The 20,431-nt window shown below is 43.7% G+C and overlaps 1 protein-coding gene across 1 annotated transcript; it reads right to left on the bottom strand.

The window, feature by feature from the left end:
- Positions 1–827: 827 nt before the first annotated feature.
- fgfr4 (fibroblast growth factor receptor 4) lies at positions 828–19,983 on the bottom strand. Its single transcript, XM_018692200.2, has 21 exons — positions 19,173–19,983; positions 16,493–16,710; positions 13,051–13,223; positions 12,812–12,962; positions 12,639–12,689; positions 11,650–11,919; positions 11,130–11,219; positions 10,853–11,019; positions 10,561–10,684; positions 9,438–9,628; positions 9,175–9,313; positions 8,874–9,067; positions 8,550–8,695; positions 8,058–8,179; positions 7,839–7,949; positions 7,345–7,535; positions 5,574–5,696; positions 4,845–4,915; positions 4,548–4,685; positions 4,282–4,387; positions 828–3,810 (listed from the first exon to the last, which is right to left on the bottom strand). Exons 2-21 carry the CDS (start codon positions 16,578–16,580, stop codon positions 3,634–3,636), a joined length of 2,823 nt encoding a protein of 940 aa, XP_018547716.1. The 5' UTR covers positions 16,581–16,710; positions 19,173–19,983; the 3' UTR covers positions 828–3,633.
- Positions 19,984–20,431: the final 448 nt, after the last annotated feature.

The raw sequence follows: 20,431 nt of genomic DNA, 5'->3' as shown, positions 1-20,431 counted from the left end.
GTTTCCAACGCAAGTAAAACACATGTCTTCATCTTGTTAAGTCTCCTACAGCCCTTAAAAGGGGTATACATGGCTCCTACCCACTGAACTGTGGGTATACTCTGAAATCACATGTACCAGCACTTTCCTTAAATCTCAACAGCTGGTATAGAATGACAGAATGGGCTTGCAACACAACCAAAGTGAAGACAAAAGCTCCTGCTCCCCTTGTATCCACCTGCATCTTAAGACTAAGAACCAAAACATTTCCTGGTTCTTCTTCAAATCGTAAACATCATGCTAAATGCAGATGCTAAACATTGCAACAAGGACACGTGGAGGACACAGAGAATAAGCTGATCAAACCAGCTAATTTCTTCTCAAGTTAAATCTCAAAATTGCACATGAGATCCCATTAGTCACAAACTGGCTCAAGGAATGGAACAAGGAGGGATTTACCGAAATAAGATGATATTTATTAAACCAAAGTTAACAGAAATGTGCTTTTGTTGAGGTGCAAAATGAAGACAAGCCAGTGCAGAGCAGAAGCCAACTGAGACAAGAGAGCACATGGACCAGCTTTTATAGCCAAAGAGTCCAGGTGAACTAGATAAGCTGACGAGCCTCCACTGTGAGCCAGGTGTCCTCTGAGCCTGACGACAGCCCACAGCACAAGGAGAACATTTCTGTTTTTGTAGGTTTAAAATGAGAGCATATTAGCTGATGAGAACGATAACAACTTGCCCAGAATCAGGATGTTTTTGGCTTCTACTCTGAGTCTGGTTTTTGTCTACCCTGACAGACTGAATTACCTTTTTTTTCTAGCTAACACATAGACAAGGACATGCTTTATTTTAAATTATACTTTATTTCATATAAAAACAAAACAATAAACAAATAAATTAGATATTTCTAAAATAATTCTCTTGAGGAAATGTGTAAGAACGTTGTGATTGGTTACAGTTTGTATCTGGGATAACTGGAATGTAAAGATGCAAATTGTATCCGGACACTTCATGTAAATGCAAGAGCTTCATCCCAAAATGAGATATCCATCAGAGACACCAGCTGTCACAAAATGCAAACAAATGAGCAGAGTAGATAACGTTAATCCTTCCTTGATGAAATGGCTGACTGGTTTTGTGCACAGTAAAATGGACTGAGTGACGAATTTAAAGCATTTTAGAATTAAACAGTTACATTTTCTTTCCAACATCTGGAAGAAAAAGGACCAGAAAATAATGGTGTAGTACAACTTGTGATGCCTATATTAGCCAAATGAAATTTCTTTCAGGAGACTGAAGGAGGTTGTGTGTTTCACCAGCATTAATGAGTAAATTTACCCAATTCTGAATGGAGTTTGGTGAATCCTGACAGGCAGATTTACCGTTGACCAACTGCTAAGTGTTGATCTTTGAGGGATCAAAGATCTGGAGAAAGGTCTCTTTCCACACAACAACTGTCAATGGTTATTTTGTTTGTGTCTTTAGTTGTTTTGTCTGTGGTCAGATTCAGGAGGCAGACCTGGACCCAGTTGGCATTTTTACCCCACAGGGGAATTTTCTGCAGCTGGTCCTGGTGGCAGCGGCAGAGCGGCGAATGTGAATTAAGATTTGTAATTTAAAAGATGGTGGCTATGGATAAAGATAGGGGCCTTTGGAAGAGAAGAGGAGACCATTACCATAATAAGAGCCTCTTCATTTGCACACAAGCCCAAGCTATCCCCACACCACCACCACCACCCCCTAAAACTCCCTCTGGTCCGTAGTCACACCCATTAAGGCTGCAAAGCCTTCATTGTCCGGCCAGGCTGCGGACCTGAGGACCCCTCGCCAACAGATTGGGTTGGGTGAAGGGTTACAGCCAAACAAAGGAGAGTCCCTCCCCCTTCTCCTCTATTTGAAATCAATCACACTGGCTTTCACATTCAGTGTCCCCCCCAAACCCACCTCCCCTTCCCTGCCCTCCTCTCCTTGTCAGCAGTGACAGTGCGCCTGGGCCAGCTCCCCACAGAGTCCTCGGGCTGAATCGTCAGTCCTCCTTTTCAGGGTGAGTCCCACCGTGGACGCACTGTCTCTGACAAAGCAGCAATGTAGGGAAAGACTGAACAAGCAAAGCTGTTGTTAGAGGAAGACCACGAGATGTTGTCTCAAAGTTTACATGGTTGTTTTTACTTGTAAATGAGTCTGTCTTGTGACCTTTGGGGTTTGGAGACCTGCTCAAAACTCATTTTAAACACATTAAAGCCTGTGAGAAACTTTGCTTTTTCTTTCTTTGTGTCCAAAGAGTTTTGCAAATTTGTGGTTTTCATCCAACAACAGCAACAATAACTGGGCTCCTTCTTGCATTTACCCACTAATTGTTTTCTTGGGCTGAAGGCTGCAGCACTACAAAATGACAAATGGAGGGTTTTATTCCAAAATTTCCCAACTTTAAGCCGTCTTTTAAGGCCCAATCCATAATTGTTTGACCACAAACACTTGAGGCTTGAATTGTCAATGGAAAATTAGATAATTTGTGTTTCTCAGTTGGTCATAAATCAGAATACAGGGTGGTTTTTAGACAATGTTTGCAAAAGTTGTTGTTGCTGATGCAAACCAAATTTTAACAACATCTACTGTTAGTTCATGATTTGGGAGCAACTCCAATTGTGTTTGGATTTTTTAAATTTACATTCAGATTACAAATTGTAAATTTAAGGTCCCATTTGGGAAAGTGTATTTAATAGAGGACGTTCTGTGTGGTCGTATTTTGGAATGAAACTTGAACATGAAGACAGTTTGACAGCTGTGACAGGCTTGGCACTTGAAACACTTGATAAAATTCCTCTCTTCTTTCGCCTCCAATACCCTTCATTTTTTGTGAGTGTGTCATTCAGAATAATTTATAAAAAGGCAATTGTCTTTCTGTTGTTGATATGTACATACAATATTTTTTATATTCTAATATATTCACAGGAAATCATAAATTCAGGCACTTTGCTGCTGTTACAGCAGCTTCTTAGCACGAGAGATCCTGAGATTTAAGACCGTTTTCTTTTTAAATAAGCAACACAAAAGTAAAATAATCTTATATAGAGAGATTTATATTTAACAATCAGTTTCTTCTTTTTTTATCATAGCAAAATAATTTTTTAAAAATGTCTTTATCACCGAGGTTTCAAGCCCTGGTTTTGGGTTGAGTTTGTGTGAGGAGATCATTGTCCATCGCTTCTCTGAGGAAGAGCTGATCAAAGAAGTCATTGTGAGTACCAGGGTCTCTGCTGTTGTGTTTAGTGCCGCAGTTTTCCAACGTTACAACTGTTCTTGAGTACAGTGCCCGAGCTGAAAGTCCAAAGTACCATGTTTTGTTTGTTTATCGTCTTTTCTTCTGCTCGTTCTTCTGCCCACAGTCAAACGCCTTCCTACAAATCTCCACCATGTAATGAAGCCCAACGGCCTCAGTGCTCCATGTGCACATGTGTGTATTTGTGTGTATGTGTGTGTAAAAGATGCCCGCCTATATCTAAGGGCTTTGTGTGGTGCCATAATGAAGGTCCAATGTAAAAATTGACAAGAATAAAAACTTTAACTTAACTTTAGAAATGCTGTTGGGGACCTTCAGCATGGCCGTCAGTGTTGTGTTGTGTTGGTGTGTGTGTATATGTGTGAGTGCCTATCGGAGCGCAGTCTTCATGTCTATCCGGGAGCGCACATCCTGGTAGCCCAGGAGACAGGGGTCGGTGGACAAGGCATCGTGGGTAAAAACGGAGTCGTTGTCAGAGGAGCAGGAGCTAGACGTGTCCTCGCATGACGGGGAGTACTGCTCGAAGGGCGTCGACAGGTCCAAATACTGAGAGGAGAGAGGAAGTCCAGACATTAGCCAACTGTTGTTGTCTCCATGGAAGCAGAAAAGGAAACTACATAGAAATGTAAACAGCAAACAGTGGCACAAAAACAACATTTTTGGACCAATAATTTTTGGATTTGGTTAAGTTGAAAGGTTCTTAGGTCTGTATCTAAGCCTATAAAGTTCTGTGATTAAGTGCAAGTAAAGACAAACAAATCAATCACATCAGCTGTTGACTGATCTATGGAAAAGTCTCTGACATTTCATCAATTTCAACAGTAAAACACATTTGGTTTTGGTTTTGTTGCTTGGAGTCTTTAGAGCAGACTCTCTACGCTTTGACTCTTGTGTATTGGGGACATCTGGGCATCAGATTGAGAGAGGAAGTAGAAAATGTGTGTGTACATCTTCATGAGTGAATATGTTAGCATGTGTGCATGTTTGTGTGTGTGTGTGTGTGTGTTTGAAGCCCACCTCGTCAGAGATAGACAGCAGCACTCTGTCCAGCTCCTCCACCAGCTGTTTGAACGTCGGTCTCTGGGTGGGAGCAGCATGCCAGCACTCGCGCATCATCATGTAGCTGCAGAGGAAAAAACACAAACACTTAACAACAATAAATCACCACTCTACCTCTTTACTGTAACAAAATATCTTCAAACAACATAAGATTCTCTTGGCTAACGTAGATGGGTGTAGACGACCCTAACAGTAGAAAATTAAAGGGGGGAGCTCCTGCTTACAGTTCATGTGTGCAGTTGGAGGGTTTGTCCATTCGATGTCCTTCCTTCAGCAGCTTGAAGAGTTCTTCGACAGGGATGCCAGGGTATGGCGAGCCACCCAGCGTGAAGATCTCCCACATGAGTACACCAAACGACCACCTGAGGACAGGCGAAAGACGAGGAGAGGCAGAGTATTAATGACAAGGATGTATATTTATTTCTCTCTACTATAAAAGGAAATATGAAGCCTTGTCATTTTACTGTAATTTACATCAGTCTTGTACCGCACAGACTTTGAGTTTGAGAAGTTAAACTTACACGTCACTCTGGTGTGTGTAGACTCTGTCAAACAAGGCTTCTGGTGCCATCCACTTCACCGGCAGCCGCCCCTGGAATGGACATGGAAACATTAGAGCTCCGCTTTTTTTTTTCTTCTTTTGCCTCACTGTAAACATTTTTCTTCCAAACCACATTCTCACTCTACATCTCTCAGTGCCCTCTCATTCCTCCCTCGCAATCCTCCCCCTCCTCCGTCCTCATCTCCCCTCTTTTCTAATTAAGTCCCATTAAGCCTGCTGCCAATCAGAGGGAAACATCAGACATCTGTCTTGAGGAGCATTAAAGCTGTGAAAGGAGCCAGGCAGGAGGAACCTGACTGAGGGGCAGACATGTTTACAAGCAGGGCTGGTGAGGTAGTTTTTTTAAGTTTAACCTTTTAATAAACCAGATATCTGGACTATAACAGAGACGTCAGATTCAGCTCGATCTCCTACTTGATTAACATTTTAGTTACTGAGGTAACTCTTTTTTTGCAGCTGATCATTTGCATAAAGACATTGGATCAAGGAAAGCAGGAAAAGAATATTTTCCCTGAAATGTTATGCTACATGATGACAACTTCTTAGCCTCTCAACTGTGGAAAAGAAAAAGGAGAGCAGTAATTTGGCTGCAGTCTACCCCACTCATTAACTGCTGGAAAACAGAGTTCTCCCACTGGAAAGTCACAAAGTGATTCCTGAAAATATGCGGCTGCAAACCGTCACTCACGTTGGTGGTTTTCTTGTAGTAGTCGATCTGGTGGACTCCTCTGGCCAGGCCAAAGTCAGCAATCTTCATCACATTGTCCTCTGTCACCAGAACGTTCCTGGCTGCCAAATCTCTGTGGATGCACTGCAGAGAGAGAGGAGGAGGAGAAAGAGTGAGAATTGAGGAATGACAAAACCCTAAAATGAGCTTTAGGCCAACTGCTGGGTCGCCAGATTAGAAGATTAGCATAAAGTTTAAATGGTGCTGGTTAGTGGGATCAGAGATCTAATTGGGAAAATGGGCTGAATACATTGTTTTTCATTGAGTATGTTGCCGCTTTTAGTGTTGTATCCACGCTCCCTTTAGCAGAGGTATAAATTTACAGTCCTAGCCACGAAGGTTGAACCAAACTTAATTATCTAAAGTTTTATATTCCTGAAATGGTCTTTTGAATTTCAGTTTGTGACATGACATGTTTCTGTCTGCTCCAGGCCATGATTTGGTAAAAACACGAAGGTAGGGGAGGTAGAAATGATTCACTGCAGATTTTTCTCCAAAAATGAAAAGACTCAGGAGACTAAAGTCAACACACAGTGTCTCATTTTAGTGAACGCAACAAAATTAAAATGTCTTTATATAGAAACCCGGGAGTTTGAAGAAAAAACAACCCTTTGGGAGGAAAAAAAGAAAGAAACTGTTTGCCCACATTGAATGGATGTCATTAAGTTTATTTTGGTTTTCATTCGAAATAGACGTGGGATTTGTGGGGACGTGCGAAATGAACCAGTCTTGGTTTGTGGGTCTCCCCATAATGGAGGGTTAGTTTCAGGCTCCTGCATTCTTAGGAGGCTGCAGGGCCAGAAACCTGATGCCTACACCCAAACGATGGCTCTCTTGCCTGTTTGCTAACAGATTTATGGCAGCGCTAAAAAGGACAAAGACCCGGCGATGGAGGGACGGACAGATGGATGGAGAAGAGTAAACAGTGCTGAGGCTGCGGCAGCTTTCTGTTCAGGAATGCCTGTCTGAGACACCGGCTGCCAGACAAAGAGACGTGTTGATAAGAAGCACACAGACAGAGTGCATGCTGGGAAAATGAAAGGAATCGAAACATGGGGGGGTGGGAATGGGAAGAATGGAAAGAAAGGGACAGACAGAAGCACAGAGGACGACAACAGAGACCGGGGGAAGGAAAGAGCTGGAGCTGCCATCCAGACCCATCTGAAACAAACTCATCCATCTGAAGGCCAAGTGCGCAAATACAAAAACACTGAATTGCACAAAGGAACCCAATCCTAATCACATTTCCTTTCAAGTCAGAACCAAACTCCTGATATTACATCCCATGATACAATTTAGAAGTCCACAAATGTAAGCATTTTACTATCCTGCTTTCATTTTGTGGCTGTATTTCCTACCCAGGGACATGGCCACATTTAACTGTAATGAGGACCAATATGTGTTAAGTTCCTTAGAGCACCCCAAACGCAAAATCCACCATCTGGCAATTACAATGAAATTTCTATATATTAGAAATCTCAAATTATTATTATTATTATTGAATCAATACAAAGCACACGTGTAGGGGTATGCAAGCATTGATCAACTGACTTTATCTGAGTTGACTGATCGATTAATCGAATTGTTTCAGCATTAAATTTTAGTTTCTTGGCTACTTCAACTGAAAAGGACTTCACAGCAATCCCCCAGACACAAAGTACCAACACTAAAGTATAATTTAACAAATTATACCACAAAGAGATTCAGACACGCTGCTACTACAAGTTCTTACCCTTTTAGAGGCCAGGTACTCCATCCCTCGGGCCACCTGGTAGGCACAAGACAGCAGGTCTTTGAAGGTGAGCTGCTCCTCAGGCACCTTGGTCACATCAAAAGTGTAGTCCATACCTGGGGGTCGCCGGGCCCGCAGGTACTCCCTCAGACTGCCTTTGGAGGCATACTCCACCAGCACATACAGAGGGCCTGGGGGTGAAAGACAGGATTGTTTCTACTGTTGGGACCACCATAGTTGAAAGCCTGTTTCATTTAGGTTGGTTTATTAAGATTTACAATGTGGCTTGGGAGGAGGTTGAGAAGGTAAAGAGAAAGGCATTGTTTTCTTTTCAAAATAAGGGCGCGTGTGTTCTAATTTGTGTTAACAAACAGAATGCTGTCCTTTCATTAATGCTCTCTAGCTTGGGAGCCAATAAGACCATCAATATAATTTGACTGATCACAAGCTGAGACAACAAATGAGAAAGCCTCAGTCATTTGTCAGACGCTCACCATCCTGTGTGCAGACTCCCAACAGGTTGATGATGTTCTTGTGTTTGTCCATCACCTTCATCAGCTCCATCTCTGAGATGAGATCTGCTAGATCTTTGTCTGTGGCGTCATCTGAGGGGAAAAATACCTCTCATTTAGACAAGCATGCCCTCATCACAGACTGCAGACTTCAGTCTAATCCCTTGGGTATTTCTGTGTCTGTATCATTTCCTCTCCTACCTTTGAGCATCTTGACTGCCACAGTGGTGGCCTGGTCTGGACTGTCCTTGTTGATGCCATAGGCCTCAGCTCTGACCACCTGACCAAAGCAGCCTTCTCCTAGAGGTTTGCCCAATGTTAGACTACAGAGAGAAAGAGCGAGCGTTAGTGAAAGTATGTATGTCCAAATGAAAACTGTACAAATCCATAATTTTAGGCTCTGGTTTCTTAAAACATGGGTTGGGCAGAGCCAAAAATGGGCTGCGGACTTGTCTCTTTTTAGGTCCCCGCATGATGCGAGAGCTACAATGTTTAAATGAGTCTAGATCCCGGCAGCCAAACTAAACTTTGTGAAGAAATACTCTCTATGCAAGAGGTACAACTTTAATGTAAACTTCGACACAGAACCCTTTCATAATGATTTCAAATGTAAGGGTGGGCATAATTTCCAAAATATGAGCTACATTCTTTGCAAATTATGACTCAACTGACTCTACATTACACATAACTTACTTCTCTCTGGGGAACTCCCAGTCTGGGTCATAGGGCAACTCAAACTCCATGACTCCAGCCAGCATGGGAGAACAGCTGGACGAAAGGCGAGCCACCCTCATCAGAGACGCGCTGGACTTCCCTGATGAGTTGGACTCGACTGAGTACTAAAGGAGGAGATACAGAAAGGGAGAATTTAGTTAGTAACTAGGAACATACAGGAAGGTTTCAGAACAGCTATAAACTCATTTTTCTTCAGACATGGTTGGACATTGCTTTCAGCGTAACCTGGCCATCTATTAAAGGAGACAGATTTAAGTTGCCACGATACATAATGCTCTGTACCTGTCTGCGAAGAGGGAACTTGGAGAGCTTCTGAACAGGAAGAGCATCAAATGGCTCCCTTCTAGGGTGGACCTGCATTCGACACAAAACCACGATGACGATGGCCATGATCAGTGCCAGGAAACCACAGGCGTAGATGATGATGTCGGTGTACTTGGTCTCAATGGTGTCCATAGCATCTGCTGCTTCCTCTTCTGTAGACGGAAAAAAATGCTTTTACCCCCCGAAAGTGACAAACCAAAAACTACTTACAGAGGGCAAAGACAATTAAAAGCAATTGAATAAAATCTTTGTCCTTTACCTGAGATGACAGTCAGCCAAGCAGACTGGTGGGCGAAACCGATTGAATTTCCAGCCAGACAGGTATACTCTCCTGCATCCTCCATGGTAACTTTGGACAGGTAGAGCACCTCCACCTCTGACATGTTCAGACTGCCGGTCTGCTCAACACATACGCAGAAAGTGACAGAAAAAGTTAGTACACAACGATCGTCACAACACAATGTCTTTTAAAATGTTCTTTTTTTAAACAAACCTAAAAAAAAACTCTAATACGTCACCAACCTTGAGAACCTGTACATAAGGTGTGCCATCAGGACCAAAGCGGCTGCCATTTCTTTCAATGTGTTTAAGCCACTGAATGTGAGGCTGCGCGTCACTATAGACCTTACAGTGGAACTGGACGTCACTGCCCACCACTGCTGTGGTGTTGGCTGGCAGACCAGCCTGCAGGATGGGCCTATGGGGGGAGCGCTCTGTATAGGGAAGAAATCAGAGAGGATGTGAGTGAAGTGAGCAGAGACTTTGAAATATCTCACTAAGCTCCACAGTTTAAAGGAATCCCCCCTCCTCTCAGGGCAAGAGTTCAAAGGTGATCCAGAGACATGGAGACAGATATTTAACTGATCTGCCAAGCATGGTTTAATTCTAACAGTCTCAGAAACACCCCTCATACCAGGAGTCCATGAAAGCAGGACAAATGAGGGGGAAACTGGAGTCGCACCAAACTGTGGCTAAAACATCCAGATACTTGTAAACAAATGTCTGAAAATGGCCAGCAGTTGTCACTGGTACCTATAATGTGTTTGTCTGCTGGCAAAAGAGCAGAAAATGTCATTTCAGGATGAAAATCTGTTCCATTAGTGTGGCTCTTTGTCAGCTGGTTGCCGGGGTCTCTTTGATCTGTGGTTGCTCTCGCTCTCTGATCTCGTTAGTTGTCTCGTTAGTCTTCTCCCCCCGTCAGCGGGGACAGAAACTGACCCCGTGGTGGACGGACAGCGAACAAACGAACAAATAAACCACAGTCCTCCTTGATCTCCTGTCACAGGTCAGGTAGAAAACTGGTGTGGACGCCTGGCGTCCGCTGTGACGGGCAAAATGTGGACGGTCAGGCGTCCACACCAGCCCCTGTCACCTTCTCCTCACCCCTCTGGTTATCCCCTCCCTCAGACTGGAGGCTTTATTTGAAGACATGATGCTGTTTCCTATGTGCTAACAAATAACTGTTGCTATTGCTGCTATAAATACTGTCAGCCAGTCACAAATCATTAAGGTTTAGAACAACATCTTATGCCTGTTTTGAAGATTATTATTTATGTACTAGTAGCTGTTGAACATTTCCACAAAATATTGGTAAAGAAAGACAAATAGTCTAGATGGCCCTGAACTATGTATCATCACATCTTACCCAGGACATCGAGGACGTAGCTGTGAGAGATGGAGCCATATTTGTTCTCCACCACGCAGGTGTAGTTTCCTCTGTCCGAAGGAACAACGCTCTCCATCACCAGGCTCCAGTGCTGGTGTCTCAGCTGTCAAAAGACACATGAAATAACATTAACTCAGGAGTCTCAGGAGTTTATGATCAGGATAACATGATGAAGTACAAGCAATGGTTGAGCAAAGAAAAACTACAACCAACTCAAAGCAAGTGACAATACTGACAATCAAAGGTCTGCTAGATCATTCAAATTTCTAACCTTAATGCCTCCAATGCGATGCTCTCCTCTAAATTCACGCCCATTTTTGAGCCAGCGAATGCTTGGCATGGGGCTTCCCATGGCCGGGCAACGAAACTTAACCGTGTTGCCCGCAGGAACAGCATACAGCTTCTTCTCCATACGCTGGGTGTGAGTCCAATAGGGACCTGGGTGGACACAGACCAGCCAATAAACTGTTAGTCAAAACGCTCTGATGATGCCAAGAGATTGAGTTCTCCTCAATCCTCAAGGATTACAGCTACCACAACCAACACACCTCTTGAGATGTAAACCTGGTCATTTTCGATCTCAGCCGATGAGTCCTCCAAGCCGTTGTCCTCGTCATCATCTCCCGACCCCAATGAGTCTGGACACATGACAAATATAGATGGTATGAAGATATTAAGTAGCTGGGAAACAAATTCTACAGTGAACTTCAAACATTTAATTCACATCATTCAGATTTGCACATTCATGGATTAATTGTTTGATCAGAAATTTTTCAGAAAGTGGTTAATCAATCGGTTTTCTATCACGTGAGACTAAGAAAAGCAGCAAATATACAAATTTGAATAGCTGGACCCAATTAAAAAATTACTTCAGTTACTATTTGATTAATAGTTGCTTAATACTTTTATGTAGATATGCTAATAAATGAATCAATTGGGCAATCATGTGAGCTCTAAAATGATGTAACATCCTCAGCTTTGTTTAGGTAACCATATTATCACTGACTGAAGCCGTGACTTGCTTTGTAAAACTCTTAAAGCAATACACAACAGTGTTAGTGTCTTCACCTGTTACAGTGATGGTGAAGTTTCTCACAGGCTCTTTGGTTCCCCGGAGAACACAAACATAAACACCCGAATCCTCATATGTTACGTCCGTGATCTCCATGATGGCGCCACGGATCTGGATGCGGGGTGTGGGCAGAACCCGGCCTCCCTCCTTGTACCAGTTCACTGCCATGCCGGGCCTTGTGCTCATGTCACAGCGCAGTTTCAGCACGTTGCCCGGCTCTAGCAGAAGATGCTCCGTGGTATCCTCACTCAGGTCCTCAAGAACATCTGTTGAAACCAGGCAGCAGAAGCATATTTTTACATTGATGTTCATGATCTTGTTTTGCCTGGTTTTTTTCATACTTTCTTTCCTGTCATTCACTTTCAATTAATGTCTTTTTCACACATCACCTCGCAGAGAAGGCCAGTCAGCAGGTCATTTCTTTATCGCCTCTCTAAAGCAAGTAGCCAACCCCTCAACTATGACCTTCAACTCCTCAACCCCATTATCTCCCATCCCCACACACACACATACAATGAAATTACCATGGAGACCAGGAGGCCTAACTGACCCAACCCTCCTCCACACACCCCCTCCTCTTCATCTTTTTGTCCCTGTGTGGATTATTGTGGGACTGAGAGCGATCTAGCTAACACTGCAAACTCCCTCCCATCCTTGCTCACTCACTCAAAAAATAAGAAGAAAAGAAATGAGGAGGAAGAGAAACTAAAGCTAATGAACATGTTGCAGCGTGACAGTGGATGGAGAGTAAATCTGAGGGGCGGTGAAGGTTCACTGGAGATCTAAGTGAGCGAAGGGAGGAGAGAAGTTCATTCCAGCCTGGAGAGGAGGATGTTTGTGTTTGAGCCCGCACAGATGGCTGCCATACCACCTTCAATAGTTGCTCTGTCTTTTCAGGGTATAACAAATGTTTTGAGACTCTACAGTGATTGTTTTCAATTGGAAATAAAAGAAACACATCCATTGTTTTCTCATACACACTTACCTGGTGGGATTTCAGCAGCACTCAGTTCCACTGTTCGGGAAATGATGGTGCCTACAGAGGGGAAACGTTGAGGTTAGAAAACAGTGTGATACTGTATTATGAATGAATGCTCAAACTATAGTGGCTTAAAAGTCCAACAAGCTGTGCAAAAGCTGGTGACATGTGTGTCTCACCAGGCAGGACGTCCAGCCATGCCGACTGCATGGCCTGTACCGTCTGTCCTGCATGGGTGCTCTCGGCCATGCAGATGTACTCTCCTGCATCTTCCACAGTGATATTGGACAGATGCAGGGTGTTGAGCTTGGACGCGTTGCTCTGCAGGGCCTGCACGGAGGAGAGATCATTTTGTTAATTTGACAAAAACAGAATCAAAACACTCTCTAAGCAGAAAATGGGTGTGTCAGCTTCTCACCGTCAGAGCCCTGAGGCGAGGCGGTCCTCCCTGGCTGACCTCCGTCTTCAGCCACTGCACCTTGGTGGATGCCAGCCTGTGGACTTTACACGTCAGCTTCGCCTGACCGCCCACCACCGCTGTGGTGTTTTCTGGGTAACCTGGCACGATCAGAGGTCTGGAGACCCGTAGATCTGGCGAACAAAGGATTGTTTTTTACCCTCTTGTGAATTTTATTGTGAGTGATTGGACAAGGCACTGCCTGCTATCTAACCTTTTCCTGCGAATGATGGTCATTTATGTCTAGAAGAACTAAGTTTCAGGTGTCACGATACAGTTATTTCACAGAATAAAGGAGTCCTTGGTCTGAATGCGCCCTGAGTGAACAGGACAAAAATTGTCAAAACACATGCTGGCGGTTTCAGTTTACCTCTGAAAGGTTCGGCAACTGAACACCGTGTTCCTAAACAGCCGCAGTCATTTAATGCCACCAGGAACTGGTGATAGAGTGCCCTGATAACCCGGCTACTATCGTGTCACCATCAGCCACAGTGCCATCCATTCGGTGGGTCACTCAACCACTTATGTGCTCGCCCACTCGCTTGTCAGAGCATATGTGCGCCCTGGCTGGGGACCTTGCTCACTGCTCAGTCACTCAGAATGAGCAATTTTCCAATGGGCAATTTTCTGTCTGATTGCTTCCTGCGAGCCCTTAGTGAAAAGGCAATCTGTTCTCTTGTCGGAGTGAAGCGTGGCTTTTTTTCTCCTTAATCGCTTAGAGTAAACGTAAAGGTAATGCTTTCAGGAACAAATACAAGGTTTCAACCTTGGGAGTGGAAAATCGGAACCAGTGATTGGTTGAAAAAGCCAAAGGAAAAACAGAAAGGTCTTGGTGGCTAGTTATAATGTGGACACACTCATCATTTAATCTGTTTAGACTGAGAAACTACTGACTGTGTCCTCTGAGTTCCAAACATTAAGAAAATTAATTTTATCCCAACAAACCACACATTTTCCTCTAGTGGAGCAAACTTGAGCACAAAATAGTCTGCAGTAAATCACAGATTTGAACACACATATAGACACACACACACTTTGCAGCCATGCTAATGAACTTGCAGGGATAGGGACGGTGCCCTAGAGTTGAACTTGCAGCAGAGTGTGAATTGTCACCCAGAGGCGAGGGGGCAAACAAAACACAACACATCACAAACAAACCGCTCAGCTGCTGCAAGCCAGCCAGTCAGCCAGCCGGCTGGGCTGGCAGCAGAGCCCTCTGTGGAAACCAGTTGGGACAATGAAGAGGCCTCCATGCCCCGACCAAGGGAACTTTCAGCAGCAAAATCCACTAATACAGTATGTACTTCATACCAGTTTAATTACCAGATCTCCCAGTCTTGTTCCTGATTGGCTCCCGCTGTTTTGGAATTACTGAGATTAATCTCTTTATCCTAGTTCCCTCTATTTTGCATTCAAAGGCAACTTTGTCTTTGCCCATCAAAGTTCATGAAGCAGCTTTGAACGTAAACTTAAAAAATCACAACCCACTCACTGGACCAACTCTGTCCACAAGCAGCTCTGGCCTGAGCACCCTGCCTGACCAGCAGATGCACTCCTAAAAAAATGCCAACCCAGTTCATCTTTTCAGAGACCAAAGGAAAAGATGGCGCTCTTTGGCGCACTCTGTTCTCTTCAGTCTCGCAAATGTCTCCCTGTCACTGATTAATGAAATAATTAACAGCATTTCCTTTCTTGATTTTGCAATTTTAATACAAAATGCCATGTTAAAGGAAAACACAGGATTCTTTCTTATATTCAGCTTTGTTTAGATGGAGGGCAGTTGAAATCACAGCAGGAGAGTACAGACAAAAGCTATACTCAGACTTTTATATAATCTGTAATGATGTGGGAGAAAACAGGACTGAAAATAAGTTTCTCCGGGGGAAGGAAAAAAAAAACACTGGACAAGTCAGATCCCTGTATTTAGCAGCAGCAGCAGCGTGCAGTTAGTAACATTAGATGTATAATTATATTTGGAGAGCGCTGTGATTTATTTTCACTCACAGCCATTATCAGATTAGCAACGTGACAGAAAACACAAGGGTTATTTAAAGAGATCAATAAAAGCTTTGTTAGATGAAACACGTTCCTCTGAAAAAAAAAAACATACGCTGTAAAAAAAAAACCTGTGTATCTCTCATCCAATATTAAATTCAAACTATGTTCTTTGTGTCCAACTCTTACTCTCTGAATCATCCCTCCAGAGTGAAGACTGAATTAAATCAACCCTGTCAGGAGTGTCAGGGCATTGTGGATCCCTGTGACCCTCTCAATCTCTGTTTAGCTGGAGTCATCTGAGGGGAGGTGGCAGGGTCTCTTGTAACTCTTTCAACTGACATCAAGGGGAAGTTCACGTTCTCTCTCTGATATCTCTGTCTCCTCTCAGTTACGATGAATGAGAGATTGTAACATAGTAGTAGATTGATACAATGAGACTTTCATTTAAAACAGAATTGAAAACCAACTTTCCTACTGAGACAGCCCATCACAGGATCTCACAGAGTAGAGATTCTGTGATCACTGTGGCCCATATTGACTGAATAAAAAAAAATCTGCACCATAATTTGTCTCCACAGGTGAAACTTACTTGTTTTATGACCAACATATCTTTCTGTTATCAACCTGGTTTGAGTCTTTACTCATGCTCCTTTTAAATTAAGCTGAGAGGCCTTTTCTGCACATTGTCGTCTGAACAGCAAGCCCCAGCTGGCCCTGCAGAACAAAGTGAGGCCACCGTGAAGGAAATGAGACTTCTGTGCTTGATGCCTCCAGGACAACAATCCACTTTGTCTTTCATCAGTCTACACCCATCCTGATGAAAATGTCATCCTATTAATCTGACATTAAAACTGCGTTGCCTTATTGCAGCAGAGATACAAGCGATTAAAATCATTTTTTAAAAATGCAGATTCCAACAGTTAGACTGATTACACTTAAATCGATAGAAACATTTTGATGAAAGTTAAAACTGACAGGGACTGATTTATTGCTTTGGATCCTGTTTGTAAAGCATCAATGAAAAAGCCCCTGAACCCCCCCCCTTCATCCTCTACAGCTGGCACACAGCCAGGCAGATTTACACTTCCGAGCCCCAGGGCCTTGGATGGATCAGGTAGCACAGTTTACGGCAGCAAAAACACTGAGAGCTTTTTTCCCCATCTCTTCTCTCCTTCCAAGACATTGCTAGAGCCTCTCTGTCATTTTTCTGTCACCTGGACTTCCTCTGGGGTCATGGCTAACACAAAACTAGAACCCTCTAAAAAGCAACAGTGGACTGATCAAAACCTTTACAGATACATTCACAGTCCCCCAAGAGTAAGAGGTAATGACATGAAGGAAACTGTCTGAAAACCTTATGATGCCCAGAAAATGTTATGATCTCAGTGGAGAACAGACGTCTTACCTTTAGTTCGTCTTTCGTCAATGGCCCTGGCCGAGACTTTGTCCACCAAACAGAGCAGGAGAACGCAGAACGTGCAGACCCTCGCCATCTTCCAGATGTGACGTGTGTGTCTTGTGGTTAAAAGGTAGAGATAAATGTTGGAAGCCTGGAGTGGGCCTCACACTCCAGTCCCTGGCATTGGCAATCTCAGAAGCCCACAAAGTCTCTAAATCTGGATCCTGTGAGGTAAGGGAGGACAAACAAACACAGACGGTCGGTTATCTGTTGATCAGAAACTTGATTCTTTAGGGAGATCTGGCTGGAGAGCAGCTAAAGACACTAACTTTTCTGTTCGGTTTTCAAACGGGTGGCAAAAACACAAACAATTGTTCAGCCAAACAGTTAAAGAGAGAGAGAGCCTGTTTTGACTGCGAGCAGCTGTATTCTTAACCAGATGTCCTGCTAACTGTCCCGTCGGCCTCACATTGTCCAGGCTCTCCTGCGTCATGAATAAGGAGCAGGGCTGTTACCGCCTGTTGTTTGTCAATGGATGGCGCTCAGTCTGCCCCGGGATAATGGGCCCTTACTGGGAAAACACTTGAAACTTGCCAGGAAGCTACAGAATCTGAAGGAGCAGCAGAGATTCAAGCTGGCAGCTGATGAGCCTTCAGGTGCAGGACAGGAGGTGGAAATACAAAACAGGCAGCAAAAACAGGTTTATGATGTACTTACAGCACGGTCTCCTCACTTTGACACATATTTAGTCTCAGAGGGCAATAGTGAAAGCTTCAATTTGAGCGTTTCATATCAGAGTATATCTCTGAACTTCACTTAAGAATCTTAAACAGCAGCAGATTTGGTAACTGGGCTGCAACTTAAGACTATTTCTATTATTTATTAGGATGCTGATTATTTTCTTAATTAACCAATTAACTGTTAGATAGAGAAAAATGCCCATCACTTTCTTCTTCTTCTGTGGTGCTGTCTACAAATTATTAATTATTAATTATTATTACAATTATGAAGCTGAAACTCGTGTTTATGATTTATTTTTTTATTTGATTACTCAGAATACTTGCTAATGCATTACCTGTTGTTTCAGCTCTGACACAAGCCTGTTTTATTCATTTGTTTTCTTAATAAAACATATGTAACATCAATATAAAAGAACTTTACTCAAATAAAGTTTCCTGATAAAAAATAAGAGTTAATAAACAACATCCAATGTCCACAAATGTGGATCGAAAGGTTTGATTTTGTTGTCATTATAAAAGATATATTCAGTAAGTACCCAGTATCACAAATTACTATTCTACTTTTATTGCTATAAAAACAATTACATTACATTATAATATAGCTATTTAAAAATCGGTTTTATGTAAAACGCTATCTCCATAAACTCTTTCTGCAGACAAACTATAAACTGTGACAGCCTATAAGAACGCTACAGGAATAATACAGTGATTTTGCTGCTGTGAGTCGAGCCAACTGTGCACAGGCGCCAGACCCTGGTGCGTGCGCTCCATGCCTGCAGGCCGCGCCCACACACACACACACACACACACACACCGTTTAAAGAACCAGCTCGCTGAATGAAACGTATTCTTTCTCAATTAAGGACTGGAAAACTTTTTTCTCCTGCTGCTGCTAATTCCGCTGGCACGCTGCCTGGCTGCTGCACTCTGCTGTGTTCAGCTGGAGCCAAAACACTTCTACTGTATTCTACTTTTCAGCCCTAAAAGAGACGGAGAGAAGGGCGCCACTGTGTATGGCCTTTTTAGAAAATATTTTAATATACTGCATATTTCTGTCACATAAAGCACACTCAATAAATCAGCCCTGTATGGACTATTAGTGTCAAACGGTCCCTGCAGGTTATATTGAACTTATGAGCTGCCAAAAACAAGTTAGACCTGTCAGTATTTATGTTACAGTGTACAGTTACAGTGACTTGAATGATTACAGTGTCCGCACGTGTGTCACGTTGCCTGTCAAATCGATCGATGCGGCAGAGTGTCAGACACCTCCTGGGATCAGTAAACGACTGAAACTGTTGCCAAATCAAACCGCAATACTCCTACCGAGGGACCAAACCTGAGAGGATTTTCCTGCACGAGCCTCTGATCAGGACTGTCATAACGCCCGTTTTCATTTTGACACCTTAACGTGAATGAAATGTGTCGTTTTTTATGTGGTTTAATGAGGTCTGTGGTCTGACAAGGTTCAAACTCCGCTCTGACTCTGAGGGACACGGTCTTCTCTGCTGACAAATAGTCCATGTGGAAGGTTCAATGTCTACTAAGTGACTTGTTTGGCTCTGCGCGTTGCAAAACACAACAACTTCAACTTGGCCAGGCATCAAAACCACAGCTTCTTCACCGAAATCTACGTTTAAATTTACAAAACGTGGATTAACCCGCTAGTTTACAATGCAAATGAGTGATCAAATGAGTGATAGGTCAGGCGGTGGAGAAACATACCTTGTGCTGCCTTACTTCAAGAAATGTACCCTGTTTTCTACAAGACGAATAAAAAGAAGAGTAACATCGCCCTAATATCAACATTTGAGGCATTAGATAAGTGAATGTGAAGCTTCCTTAAGAGGCTTTTTGTTGTGGACTAACCCTCACTCCGCCATGCCCGCTGTAAATGAATGAAACTCTCCAAGAATCTCCAGCTGTCTCAGTCTGTTTTCACCCACCTTTCCTTTCCTCCCGGTCTGTCCTCACCGTGATGACTGGCACCAAGGTGATGGTGATGGTGGTGGTGGGTCACTCCTTGTCCCGATCGACTCGAGCGAATATTGAAATCCTCATTTGGAGCTCCGGTATTCCCGCTGTATCCTTTCCCAAAGCAAAGTTTCTGTGTGAGCGGCTCTCGGGTGTTTTGTATCCGGCTCAACACGGAGTGATTGAGTTTATAAATCCATCAAGAAAAAACAAACAAGAAAACAAGACCCCTGGAATATGAACGACAGCTGCCGGTCTCTCCTGGTGGTGACCGGGGGAAGGAGCTGTGATCCCCGGGGGAGGGCAAAGTCCACTGCAGCCGGTCGCTCAGAGCGCTAAATCCATGGAGAGAAAGAAAACCAAAGAGAGGGGCGGCGAGAAAGTGGATTTGCGCGTGTAAAAACCTGCCCTTTCTCTCTCTGATGATGTTTTTTTTTTTTAAAAAAGATCCGATGTGGCGAATGAGAGAGAATGAGAGAAAAAGCTTGGGTGATAAAACGTGCCCCTTGGTTCAGAGTCCCCTCTTAGGTTAGACTGTAGCGCCGTGTTGGATAAAACTCTTTACGTGCGTCTTTACGCAGCGCTTCTGCAAGTTCTCCTTTCCCCTCGGCGAGTTTATCCCGGCAAAGATCTGAGCTCCCGCCGCTGCAATGTGGAGCTCTGTCTCCTCAGTCCGTTTCTTTTCTACAGCAGAGAAAGAGAGAGAGAGAGGAGCGAGTGACTGCGTCCCTCACACACACCAGCCCTCCTACAGCACTCTGCTGCTCTCCGAACGGCAGTCACAACAACAATGGTCTGAGAGCGGCCAGGGGAGCAGGAGGAGGGAGGAGGGGGAAGGACGGGGTGAGAGAGAGAGAGAGAGAGAGGGGAGGGGTACGCTTCTGTTACCCCCACACAGAACCACCACCCCCCATCCCATGCAAAGAGCTGGCAAATAAAACCCGAGACCCCCTACCTCTACCTCTTCTCCGCAGCGGCACAGCTCGCTCAAGTTCCCGAAATCACTACATTTATTAAATGTTGCAAGCAAACGTAACATTTTAAATCGTTTCTGTGATTTTTTCTGTCTCCCGCTTTGAGCCGCGCGTGCCAAGTTAACCACATAAATCACATAATTACAACAGATTTTTTTCATAATTTATTGCGCGTTTATTGTCCTTTCTACAAACAGAGCATTAAGGCCTCTTTAGAAGGCGCATTCAATTAAGTTGCTCCAGTGAGTGAATGCGTG

The sequence above is a fragment of the Lates calcarifer genome, linkage group LG20 (assembly GCF_001640805.2).
Source record: "Lates calcarifer isolate ASB-BC8 linkage group LG20, TLL_Latcal_v3, whole genome shotgun sequence".
Lineage (NCBI taxonomy): Eukaryota > Metazoa > Chordata > Actinopteri > Centropomidae > Lates > Lates calcarifer.
The sequence above is the reverse complement of the archived record's forward strand: the minus strand, read 5'-3'. Positions and strand labels throughout refer to the sequence as shown.

Bases quoted from the DNA above. Each gene is read 5' to 3' on its own strand.
- fgfr4 (XM_018692200.2), bottom strand. From the start codon at position 16,580: ATGGCGAGGGTCTGCACGTTCTGCGTTCTCCTGCTCTGTTTGGTGGAC. The intron at 13,224-16,492 runs GTAAGACGTCTG...TTTGTTCGCCAG, and splicing joins TGACGAAAGACGAACTAAAG to ATCTACGGGTCTCCAGACCT. The intron at 7,950-8,057 runs GTAGGAGAGGAA...TTTTCCCCTCAG, and splicing joins GGCAGTCAAGATGCTCAAAG to ATGACGCCACAGACAAAGAT.